Source organism: Rhincodon typus, chromosome 4 (assembly GCF_021869965.1).
Source record: "Rhincodon typus isolate 14 chromosome 4, sRhiTyp1.1, whole genome shotgun sequence".
In the NCBI taxonomy this organism is placed as follows: domain Eukaryota; kingdom Metazoa; phylum Chordata; class Chondrichthyes; order Orectolobiformes; family Rhincodontidae; genus Rhincodon; species Rhincodon typus.
Window position 1 is genome coordinate 88,100,531 of NC_063335.1, and position 13,467 is coordinate 88,113,997.

Here is a 13,467-nt window from a genome sequence, read left to right on the forward strand (position 1 = left end):
TGTTTCTGGAATGTTCTTCTTACTGACTTCTAAGCACCTTCAGAGCAAACACATGGGTTTTCCATAGACTCAGCTTCCAGCTATTTTCTGGCCAGTCTTCTAACTGGTTTAGCATGCCTTCAGACTAACTCACTGCCATTCTGAATATTTCTGTCTCCCTGTCATTGGACATCTTGTTGCTAGGCAACTCAGGATTTTAACCCTAGCCCTGACAACTGGGACAGTTGATAACAGCATCTCTGCTGTAAAGGATCGCACCTCTCTGAATGCATCAGTCTCCATCCGACTGGGCCTGCTCTGAGCTACTTTCTCTCTCTCTGGGTTGTAAACTCAAGTCAGCAATTATCCCCCCAGTCAGCTTGTTGTTGCCTTATGTAAAGATCCTTTTTTTTTCTGACCTCTTAAAAAAGTCAGATCTTCATCAAACTGAAAACCAATCTATTTTCCTTCATTTTAAAGGCTACATTTTCAAACATTAATATATTAGGAACCTTCAGCATCTGTCTTCTTGCAGCCGGTGAGATACTAAGCACTTTTGGGACTGTAGAGGTGAGAGGTAAAAGGAAGGATAATTAGTGAGCTTTTGTAGTTGCTCTTCAGTAACGCCCACAGGTAGCTATAGAACAGCTCTACCATACAAAAGCTTTGGCAATATTTATACTTACATGACTAACCATGCTAAAGTCCAAGGTGCATCTCACTCCATGAGGAAACAATGAGAGGTGCTACAAACACCTATGCTCACTGTTTTATTTGTTTTCACTTTCGGACAGTACTTAGTTATGTAGGATTACCTTGATTAATATCCAAGTAATTCCAACTTAAATTGATGCTGTCTTTCAAGAGGTATATTCAGTCCAAGTTTTATCATTTACAAACTGCAGTATGGACTCAACAGGAGTTAAGAATTAACAGCTTGTATTACATTGCCAAGGTATGGTGAGACATTTGAACTTCAGCAAAGGATAAGGCTTTTTTTATATAGTGGAGCACTAGTAATGCCTGCTAGTTCTACCAACATCAGTTCATGTATAGGAGGCAATTTCAGAGAATAAAAGCACTGGAGACTGAATAAGCACTTTCAGCCCCTATAGCTCAAATCACAGATAGGCAATGTGCACTAGCTCTGCACTAATATCAGAATTGTAGGTGGCTGCAGCAACGTAACAAGGGAACTTGATGAACAAATTTTGCGCTGTTGCAATCAGAACAACAAAACTAGTTGTAAAATGGTTACATTTTGCCGGGGTGGGGGCGGGGTGGGTGGTCTCGCGAGTTATCGCCAACTACCTCTGCATGCACCAAGCTAGATTACATTACCTTTTAATAATCATTCATGAATTCTATGCTCACGGAAACTTGATTTGGACAATTACAAAATCATGGCAAATGGTGAACCACAGGGGTGACAGAATTCTGTTTATGTGTCACACTCCCAATACTTCACTCAAATGTAATTGGCACTTGGACTTACTCACCTACATTAAGTATCTGCATAAACGTTATGTAACAGCAGCAGAAAATAAATCGATTATTCAACTATAATACAAAACTGTGAAACTAATAGAGGTTTTGCAAAGAATGGGGAATCTACCATGTACAAAAAAGCAGCGATAGTATTGATCTAAGGAAATCTGGAAAAATTGATGACCAAAACATTTGCGAGAAACATTTTTCTTCACTGGAATCCTTAGTAATTTGGTGAAAAGAAAACAAAGGCCTTATTAGTGAGAGTACTTTTTGGTTAACTATCAAGATTCAAATAAACACAAAATCTTGAAAACAATCTTAGGACACTTCTATAGGAAACACTGTTCAATTTATAGGAGTAATTTTAATGTCAAAGTTCCAAAATCATAGAAACAGTTAATACACAATTGTTGTTGTATAAATATAACATTCAAAAGAGGAGTTTATTCAAACTGCATTTAAATTCTGCCATAGTTTTCTTTTACAAGATGGCGCTGGCGACAGGAAAGGACATGTTCGGGCTCTGTGCCTGTATGCTCCAACTCACCTGGCCAGTCGCAATTTTTTTTGTTTTGTTTCTTCATTTCTCTTCCGTATCAAAGTTCACTTTTTCTTCTTAACTGCAGCTGAGGCAACATAGCTGTTTCTGCGAGGGTTTGCTGCAGCAGCAGCAACGTGGCAGATCTGGATGTCTGTTCCCCGTGGCCGTAGCGGCTTCATTGAAGGCTTCGATGTCGATGGTTCTGGTCCATTCCTCCTGGTGATGGTGCAGCAGTTTCAGCAGTGGCTACAGCAGTGGCAGTATTCTGGTTCCAGTTCCTTCCTCGTGGCTATGGTAGCTTTGGGTGGCAAATGAAGCGGCGACGGCTTCAGCACTGGCAACTTGGTGGGCCTGGTCTGTCCCTCTTGGCTATGGCAGCGGTTTCGGCGGCAGCATGGTGGGTGAAGTCTGGAAATCCTTGCTTTGGCAGCCTCAGGAGCGTCTTCAGTGGTGGTGTCCCACAGCCACTCCATGAAGCCAGATTGCCATGGAGGGAACAAAAGTTGAACTTTGTCCTAACTTTGTCTCAAATTATTTCTTTTTATAATTTCTGTAATTAAAATAGTGCCACTTTGTGACAACTGATATATATCTCACTGTATTTTCATAAAATACAAGTGACAATAAATTGCTGCTCTATTCTATTTTGACATTAAATATTGCATTATCAATGGATAACTGCCAAAGGAGAATTCAACCTCCAAAAACTGATCTCTCTCATTAGCTTGATGTAATAGATTAGATTTTTCATTTGTGAGCATTTGACAGTATCTGCTAGACTTGTCATTGCACATTCACATTTCTATATTATTTGCAGGACAAGTTGCTGAAAGTGCAAGAATATAATGGCATAGTGCGAAAACTGGGCACTTGGAATTTGATCTGTGTGTAAACATCAGTGTACCTCTTTTAAGCATATTGAGGAATTTTGAAATAAACCATGCAAAGAATGCAAAGAAAATGTAAACTCAATGTCAAATCAGCTACAGAAAGAAAAATGAGGGAAAACGATTGGATTAAGAACAAAGTAGAGTAAAGTAACAAGTGAGTGAAAAGAGCTAGTAAAAATGATTGTAAAATGTCAAATTTCAACCTCCAACAATAATTAATAACTGGCAGGATGAAACACCAGAAACGTTTCAATGCCAGAGAAGCTGGTGGGTACAATGAATGCATTATATTGTCAAGCAAGCACTTAGATTTAAAATAATAACAACATTGTTTAAAACCAAATTTAGTTCATACCTACTGCTCAGACACTAAAACTTACAACATTTGATGGTGAGGCAAAAAAAAAGTGAATGGCAAAACAGCACAACTCAGGCGGGAGCGTTTAGCTATTGCTTTTTAAACCCCCACCTATTCCTCGTCCGTAGATCACATTTGCACATAAACAACCATGAACTGTACGATCATTTTGAGAGTACCCCTGGTCCCAAGAATGAATTCTCATCATAATGAGGCGGGGGGAACCCACCCACACATATAAACATAGCTACACACGTGTATACAGAACAGGCATGTATTAAAAAGTTAAAGGGACTGTAGGCGCTGGATATACTCAGCAGGTCTGGCAGCATCTGTAAGGGGAGAAACAGTTAACAAATAACTCAGTTTGATGTCAGATTTCCAATACCTGCTGTATTTTGCTTTTATTGATTGGTGTTCTGATTTTTAAGAAGCCCAATTCAACTTTTAAAACACTTAAATACTATCATATAAAACAGCACACATACAGCATATAAAATCCTCATAAGGCTTGTGCACCAACCTGGATCTTTGCAAATCAAAAGTGCTGCTGCCCATCTGTCCCTGTTCCAGGTAGTAGTTGGGGACTGATGCCTGCCTTAAGAAGGCAGCAGGCAGTATTCCCTGAGTGAAGGAGTTGATCCTTGCCCTGCTACCGCCGCCTGCAGGAACACATGGTGCGGGAAGAGGGGATGCGGTAGCTCCGCTCGGCTGAAACCTGCGCTCGGCAGCGAGCAGCGCCGTATTGTCCCCCGGAGGAGGGAGCGGGGAAGCTGCAGCTCCAGCTCCAGACCGGACAGGCACTGCTGTCCCACTAGTCCTGGCCGCTGCCCCGTCCTCCTCAGCCTCATCCTGTGTGAGGCGCCCATCCAGAGAGATGTTGGTGAGAAAGCTGAGTGCCGCCTGCCTCCTCCTCGGGTCTATCCGTTTCCTGGTATTAGGCTCGTTGCTGCTGCTGGAATGTAATGCCGAGCTGGGGTGGTTGTTGTTGCTGCTGGTTACAGCCGCCATCCTCCTGTGGAAATGTTGAATGTATTCCAACGCAGCGTGTGTGAATGTGTGTACCTATGCATATAGATAGGAGTTGTTTCTTTCTATCTCGTGCATGTACGTTTATACATTTAAAAGTGTGTGCTCACGCTAGAGAGCTAAACGTGTTAGTGCAGTGCTCAGTGCAAACACTATGCAGCGCTCTGTTAGCCCGAGCAAGCTGGAGGGAGGGACAAGGGGGTGGCGACCAGGCAAAGCGCATGATCCTCAGCCCTTCCCACACATATCGTTGCACTTGTACAGTCAGCTTAAGGCTTGTAGGCTTCTTGCAAACACCATCGTCTGTCTTGACTGGCTAGTGGGAATTTTGTGCAAGGCTTTAGAATGTAAACGTTGCGCGTCCGAAGAAACGGAATCTGCACGGGAACTTCCCTCGGGCGACGCAAACATTATTTTCCGACCAAACGATGTGCAGGATTTCGGTATCCACTCCCTTTGCCATTCCGCTGGCGTCTCCTGCTGGCCGCCTACTTGCGGTTACATTCAGCCGTGTGGGTGTGTGTTTTCTGCTTGGCCCAGACCTGCGAGTGGATTGCAGACAATGTAAATGTTATAATGTACCTTGTGCAAATGCCGAGCTTATACTGTGCACGAACCAGGGACCTAAGGCATTATTCTCACTGCACATGAATTAACAGGGTGGTGTCCACTGGCACCATAATCCCTCTCCTCGTCAGATTTAATGAGCCTTTGAACAAGCAAAGAGCATGTGGCCCTGTGCGTTTGTATCATCACAAAATATATAAATCCTAGCTCCATACGTTCTTGCAACAAATAATTAGCCAATCACAAACGAAAGGGGAAATGTCCACAAATAAAGTTTATTCCAAACTTCAGTGCTCTTACACTGGAGATTTCTTGATTTGGAAGCATTGGCCTACATTCCTATTTAAGGTTTACCGTGCCCTATTTTATCTGTTGTCCTGAATATTTCTTTTTACGTGGTCTCTTAGTTTTCATTCCGCTAAATATTGAATTTCTTGAGCACTTCTTCAGCACCCCCACGGTTACCAGAAATTTCAGCTAAATTACCTGATTTAGTGCTCAACTGAGGAGATTTTATAATCACTGTATTCCTACACTGGAGGGGATGGAAATAGACAACTTTATACACATGATGATTGCTTAGTGATTTCTGTCCACAGTATGCAGGTGCCAGGCAATGACAATTGAATAGCTTGAAAGTATTTTCTGTGTTATTACAATCTTACATTCCCTAAATGAAGTTACTTCTTAGATGCCTCCTTTCGTGGTCGAGAAGAAATATCCGGTTTTGCGGACTGACATGAATAGGCAGTCCTGCTTTTTCATGCTTTGCTGCATAAAGGCAATTTATTCAGATGAAATGATTTGATACTGCTCAATTGTTCGGTTCTTCCATGATCTTAGAGCACATGGACTGCAACGGTTCAAGAAGGCAGCTCACCACCGCCTTCCCAAGGGCAACACCACAGCCCACAAATGAATAAAGAAAACTTTGGCCAGCTCTTGAACGCATCCTTATGTTTTCAGTGCCTACGGCTGCTCACACAATGCAAAGATGGCCATGATTTCCTCTGACTTGCACTGTTCTGAATTTATTGTTTGATATTTTGTTATTTTTTCCATCTATCGGATATGGGCTTTGCTGTTTGGGGCAGCATTTAAGGAGCGATGATAGTGAGTAGCTGTGAGGGGAGTTTCTAGGTGGTGATATTATCTTATCTCTGCGACTCTTGTCCTTCTAGATGGTACTGATCATGTGTTGGGAAGTAGCCTTGGGAATTTCACAGTGCATCTCGTGGATGGTACGCTGCTGCTTACTGTGTGTCTGTGCTGAAGGGATTGAATGTTTGTAGATGTAGTGCCAACAGAGTGAGTTAATTTATCCTGGATGGTGTCAAGCTGCTTGAGTGTTGTTAGAGCTGCACTCATCCAGATAGGTTGGGAATATTCCATCATGCTCCTGAGTTGTGCCTTTTAGATGGTGAACAGGGATTGAGAAGTCAGGAGATGAGTTACTCACTGCAGGACTCCTAGCCTCTGACCAGTTCCTGTAGCCACCGTATTTATATGACTAGTCCAGTTCAGTCTTTTGTCAGTGTTAACTCTTATGAATTTTAATTTTGGGGGGGAATTCAGCAGTAGTAATACCATTGAATGTCAAAGGATGATGGTTAGTTCTCTCTTGTTGAAGATCGTCGTTGCCTGGCACTTATCTTGTGCAAATGTTTCCTGCAAGTAGTAGGCCAAACTTGGATATTTTCCAGATCTTGCTGCATTTGGAAATGGACTGCTTCAGTATCTGAGGAGGCATGGGTGGTGCTGAACATTGTGCAATCATCAGTGAACATCTCCACTTCTGACCTTATGATGGAGGGGAGGTTATTGATGAAGCAGCTGAAGATGGTTGGGCCTAGAACACTACCCTGAGGAACTCTTGCAGAGGTGTCTTGGAGCTGACATGACTGAATTCCAACAACCACGAATGTCTTTCTTTATGCCAGATATGATTTTAACCAGTTTTCCCTCTGATTCCCATTGACCCCAGTTTCGCTAGCACTCCTTGATGCCACATTTAGTCAAATGCAATCCAGCTGTCAATGGCAGTCACTCTAAACCTCATGTCTGGAATTTAGCTTTTTTATCCATGATTGGAGCAAGGCTATAATGAGGTCAGGAGCTGAGTGGGCCTGGCAGTAGACAAACCGACCATCAGTGAACAGAGATAGTAGGAACTGCCGATGCTGGAGAATCTGAGACAACAAGGTATAGAGCTGGATGAACACAGCAGGCCAAACAGCATCAGAGGAGCAGGAAAGCTGACGTTTCAGGTCGGGTCCCTTATTCAGAAATGGGGAGTGGGAAGGGAGCTCAGAAATAAATACAGGAGGGGTGGGGCTATGAAAATACAGCTTGATAGCACTGTTGATGATGCTTTCCATCATCTTACAAGTGATCGCGACTGGACCAATGGAGCAGAAATTGGCCGGGTTTGACTTGTCCAGCTTTTTATGTAGAGGACCTATCCGGGGCAATTTTCCTCATTGATGGGTAGCTTTTTGTGTTTTCGTTTCTGATTTCCAACATTCACAGTTTTCTGCTTTTGTATTGAGTGTGAGAATCACCTCAAGGTATTCTTTTGTTGTAAAACACCATCACCAGACATCCTGGCTAACAGTCATGCATACATTATGGTGTTTCTGTGGCCAGATAACTTACAACCTTTACCTCTACTTGAATGAGAAGGATGTGTGCAGGTCATTGTGCACCAGATAGCAAAACCTTGTTGCATCCGGTTTTGTGAAGTGTGGGCGTTCAAGATAGGTCCCATCTGACAAATCAAGGTCCAAGTCACAGGATAGTGATGAGGAGGAGGGCTAAAACCTCACAGGAGTCAGTACACTTACATCTTTTGGAAATTTGGTAATTCTCTTGCTCAGTTTTTTCATTGTAATGTACTCCGAACCTTGAAGGAACTATTTATTCTGAGAATATTGTGCTTTTCAATTTGAAAGCTATCTATACTGATAAGGAAAGACACATCAGAAACCAAAAATAAAAAACTATTCGATGAAGCAACTGGTGCATGCAATAAAGTGCAACAATAAAAATTTAAAAACTAAAAATAAAATAAATTATCTGCATCAAAGGTCTCTAAGTGGAATCTAAGTGATTTGGGCTATGGTGAGATTTGTGCCAGATTAGATAAGAAGTCTGGTGATGTCCATTTTGACATTGGGAGCATCATGCTCTACCCTTTATGCCTTTGACAAGCAACAAGGCAAGTTACCAATTAATGGGGGTCCCTGGTACTGTGAGGATTGGATACCTTCAAGTTAATTAAAGTCAACACTGGTAAGAACAAAGAATATCTCAAAAAGGATTCTGTAAAATGAAAGTGAGGATTTTCAGGTGTTATAATGAGTGAGGATTCAGACTTTGAAAGATTCAACAAGATCGTTTGGAACTGAAAAAGAAGATGAAATGCAATGTGCCCGTCATGTGGAAAGGGGTTACAATAGAGACTGGGGATGACTTCCCAATTTATTTATTTCTTCAGTGAATTGCAGTGTGGGAGGTAACCATACATCTCCAACGGTTCGTCTGGATGGTAACCACCTCCAATCAATGTGGCCTACTGCCATCGGCTATCCTGAAGTTTTATTTTTATTTACCAATCCAAAGGCACTTTTCATGTTGATGCAGCCTTGGTGTTTCCTGCCTGTGATGCTGCTGAAGTTTCAGACTGCCAGACCCTTGATTGGGCCAGCAACATGGAAAACCCATCCACCTTGATTGGACATGCCCACGACTGGCTAAGTAACAGATCACCTGAAATAAAATCCCCGAGCCAGGCCTGCTCTCGGCAAATGTCAGCATTAGCCCTGATTTTCACTGTTACACTGAGGCACCATAACCTGTGGTAATACATGACCCTTTGCATCTGTTTTCATTTTCTGTTATATATAAACGACTAAATGACTTCAATATCGAAATGCAAAGTAAAATATCAACATTTTCTGATGATACAAAACTTGAGGGTGGGGCAGACAGTGAGGATAAGATCAATCACCTGCAACAAGACATCAACACAGGTGAGCAGAATGCGCAGGTAAGAAGCAGATGGTATTGTTTAAAGAAGTGGGAAGTAATGTATTTGGCAGAAAGGATAAGGTGAGAAAGTACAGACTAAATAGCACAGTTCTAAAAAATAAATAAAAACAGCCTGACCTGAGACAGATATGTAAAGATGTTTGAAGATAGCAAGTCATATTGTGAGAGTCATTAGTGTAGCATATGGGATCTTGATCTTGGTAAATCAAGTATTGGGTATGTATTATGTACAAAAGCAAGGAAAGTATAAAGCTGTGGTGATGTCAGAACCAGAGTACAATGTTCAGTTCTGGTCACCACTTATTTGAGAGAAAGTGAGGGTCCTTGAAAGGGTATATAGGAGATTTACCAGAATGGTTCCAAGGGTGAGGGATTTTAGCTACAAGGTTCAGCCCCACATCCCCCCCCACCTCTCCCGCACACCCCCCGGACCTGTCTCACTTACCTGCTGGAGTAGCAGACTTACAGCACAGACTTCCAGGACCCCAGATGCAGGAAATCTACAAGGAAACGGGGAAACCGTGCCGCCCTGAAGGGGAGGTTGAAACAACGTGGTTTCTATGCTCGGTTCGGTTCGAGCAGAATGCCAGTGGGCACAGTGACACCTGCCTCGACAGCCCCGGGCACACCTGCTCCCTCTGTCACCGTTGCAGACGTCAGATCAGTTTTCCTGGGAGTCAACGCAAAGAAAGCAACAGGCCTGGATGGTGTCCCCGGCCGTGCACTTAGATCCTGTGCGGACCAACTGGCGGAGGTATTCACCAACATCTTCAACTCTCCCTCCCACAAGCCGAAGTTCCCATGTGCTTCAAGAAGACCACCATCATCCCAGTACATAAGAAAGCACATGCAATGTGCCTTAATGACTACCGCCCAGTGGCTCTGACCTCCATTATCATGAAGTGCTTCGAGAGGCTGGTCATGGCCCACATCAAGTCCAGTCTCCCAGCCTGCCTCGATACCCTACAATTTGCCTAACAATGTAACAGGTCCACAGCGGACGCCATTTCCCTAGCCCTGCATTCATCCCTGGGACATTTGGACAACAAGGACACCTACGTCAGACTCCTGCTCATTGACTACAGCTCCGCTGGTCAACACCATTATCCCCTCCAGACTGATTTCAAAACTCTGTGACCTTGGTCTCAGCTCTGCCCTCTCCATCTGGATCCTCAGCTTTCTGACCCACAGACCACAATCAGAGAGGATAGATACCTGCACCTCCTCCACAATAACACTCAACACTGGAGCCGCCCAAGGATGCGTCCTCAGCTCCCGACTGTACTCCCTGTACACCTACAACTGTGTTGCCAAATTAGCGAGGCCATAAGAAAACACAAATTGAATGCTAGGTTTATGAGTGGAGAGAAAGATGTAAATTTATATTGCACTTTTCACAATAAAAAATTCCAAAGCATTTTACAGGCAACAGTGTGTTTTATGAGGGCTCAGCAGAAAACACGGCAGACAGTAAAATTTGATTTATTTGTTGTCACATATATCTTGTTACAAAATACTCTCTGGCACCATCTTAAAACAGACAAAACTAAACCAAAACATAGAACATAAAGGCAGAAAAATGAAGAAATAAAGAAAGTGTCCACCTTTACACTCCTTCTTGTTAGGTGCTCCACCATGGGCCGTGGGCCTGGTAGCCAGGTACGAGCCTCCTTCGCCATGCCATGGCATCTGGAATGAAAGTAGCTACACTTCAGTGCCCTCGCCACTGTGAATGCTTGCTGGGCCTCGCCAATGCGGATGTCAATGCTGCTGCTGGGTACTGCACCAGCCCAAACCGCCACCATGAGCCCATTTGAGGCCCACCTCGCTGATGCAGTCGCTGCCAATGCTGCCTGGACCTGTACTGGGCCCAAGTTTGAGTCCACAGCTACTGCCATGTGTCTGCGCTGCTGGGTCCAGTCACCGCCACTGCAACTGCAACCAAACTCTTCATCAAGAGGTGGGTAAATTAACATAGAAGAGAGAAGAAAAAAATGGGAAGAGAGAAAAGAAATGAAAAAGCCGACAGAGCAGACGAGTCATGGATGCAGAAGCCGCATTCTACTGCCATCTTACAGGAAGTAACCATACAACAAACTCGCAGACAGCAAATAGGAGGAACTGTCTGTTTTTCTGATGCTGATTGAGGGATAAACGTCAGCTAACAGATAACATGCCAGCTCTTTGAAACAGTGGTCTGGCAGCTTTTACAGCCACCCATCAGTCAGATGGGGCCTTGTACTTCTTTTTAAATTCCTGGATGGGTTGTGGTCTTTGCTCGAGGTCAGCATTAATTGTCCTCACTAGACCATTTCAGAGAACAGTGAAGACTCAACCACATTGTTGCTGGTCTCATGTCACATGTTAGACAGATCAGGCTAGATTTCCTCCCCTCAAAGTCATTACTATGGACCTTTACAACAATTCATGAACATCGTTACTGAGACCAACTTTCATTTTTAGAATTTTTGTTAATACAATTCAAATTCCACTCACTGTCACATGCCAAGAACAATAACCTCTGGACACCGGCTCAATGACATTTCCACTATGCTGCCATCGCCCTCAAAATGATTGATTGATTGTCATGTGTACCGTAGTACAGTGAAAAGCTTTGTTTACGAGCAGTACAGACAGATCATATTAAGCGAGGATGTACAGATCGAAAGTTGTAAGAAATCTTAGACAGAGGCATGCATTGCACAGGCAGTGCACAAGGTGAGATCAACATTAGCAAGATCAGTGTTATTTGAGGTTACAGAGTCCCTTCATCAGGTCTAATAATGGCCAGGAAGATACTGTTTCTGAACCTGCTGGTGCATGTTTTGAGGTTGCTGTATCTTCTGCCTGATGGAAGAGGTTGTGGGAGATCATTACTGGGGTGGGAGGGGTCTTTGATGATGTTGGCAGCCGTTCCGCAGCAACAATCCGTGTAAATGGCCTAGTGGTATTATCACAGGACTGTTTATCCAGAGACCCAGATAACAGTCTGGGACCCCAGGTTTGAATCCCGCCACAGCAGATGGTGGAATTTGAATTCAATAAAATAGCTGGAATTAAGAATCTAATGATGACCATGAATTCTTTGTCAATTGTCATAAAAACCTATCTGGTTCACTAATGTCCTTTAGGGAAGGAAACTGCTATCCTTACCTGGTCTGGCCTACATGTGACTCCAGACCCACAGCAAAGTGGTTGACTCTAAACTGCCCTCTTCCATGATGATCTGTTCTGTGCTCACCACCTTCTGTAGTTTCTTATGGTCCTGGGCAGAACAGTTGCCATACCAGGCCGTTATGCACCCGGACAGTATGCTTTCAATTGTGCATCTGTAGAAGTGGGTGAGGGTCCTTACGGACATGCTGAATTTCCTGAGCCACCTGAGGAAGAAGAGGCATTGTTGTGCCTTCTTGACTGTCATATCTATGTGAGAAGTCCAATACAGTTTGTTGGTTATCATCACTCCAAAGAACTTGACCCTTTCAACCCTCTCACCCTCAGTTCCGTTGATGTAGATGGGGGCATATTGTCCTCCTTTTTTTCTGAAGTCAATGATCAGTTCTTCAGTTTTGCTGATGTTGAGAGAGAGGTTAATCTCATTACACCACTTCACCAAACCCTCTATCTCCCTTCTGTATTTTGAGTCATTGTTGTTAGATATCTGTACCACTACGGTGGTGTCTTCGGCGAACTTGTAGATGGTGTTCGTTCGGAATTTGGCAACACAGACGTGGGTGTACAGGGAGTACAGTAGGAGGCTGGGGATACATCCATGGGGGGGCTCCAGTGTTGAGTGTTATCATGGAGGAGGTGCACTGATTGCAGTCTGTGGGTCAGGAAGCTGAGGATTCAGTTTCTGCCTTCAAATCTTCTTCCTTTCTTATTTCATCCTGTTGTACTTTGTGTGATGAGCTGTCCTATTTCAAGGCCTCCATCATCAAGATCCATATCTCTCAGGAAGGCCATGTTACGGTAAGGGCAGTAGACTGACCCTTGCAGAAGGATTCTAAAGAGCACCACTCAACTGGTCCAGGAACTGGAGATGCATCTTAGGAAGTGGGTATTCTGTTCAATAGCTGCCTTACTGAGCTAATGACATTGGTTGGATCATATCCACGATTATGTCCAGGGCTCCTGTAGACGGATGGAAAGCCATTTCTTGAAGGAATAATCCTTACCCTCCAGGATGCAGCCATGGACTTTAGGAGTGGAGTGAAAATCAAATTCTAAATTTGCGGATGACATCATATTGGTGGCTGGTCGAGACTGATGAGGACTGTACCAGAATATAGCAGGACGTTAACAAACTGGCAGAATGACAAATAAAGTTCAACACAGAAACATACAATGTAGTGCTTTTTGCATGAAGAATAGAGAGATTAGTTATTACTTGGAAGGTGTAAATTGAGGTCAGGTAGAGGAATAAAGGGATCTTGCCAAGTATAAATACAACAATCACTAAAAGTTGTGCCATAGGTTAGCAACTATAAGAGCATCTTTCTGCATCTTTTATGAAATTTCCAGGTGGCAGGGCAAGTTTCTAACCAGGCAGCAATGAGCTA

General features: G+C 43.5%; 1 protein-coding gene across 7 annotated transcripts in view; it reads right to left on the reverse strand.

Annotated features, from left to right (window-relative positions):
- LOC109920931 (CDK5 and ABL1 enzyme substrate 1) overlaps positions 1-4,442 on the reverse strand; it is a 230,551-nt gene extending 226,109 nt beyond the window's left edge. For all 7 annotated transcript variants that reach the window (XM_048595559.1, XM_048595565.1, XM_048595563.1 and 4 more), the window contains exon 1: positions 3,783-4,442. In XM_048595559.1, the coding sequence (XP_048451516.1) occupies positions 3,783-4,270 (488 nt within the window). In that variant the 5' untranslated portion in view covers positions 4,271-4,442. The remainder of the gene's footprint in view (positions 1-3,782) is intronic.
- Between the last annotated feature and the right edge of the window lie 9,025 nt (positions 4,443-13,467).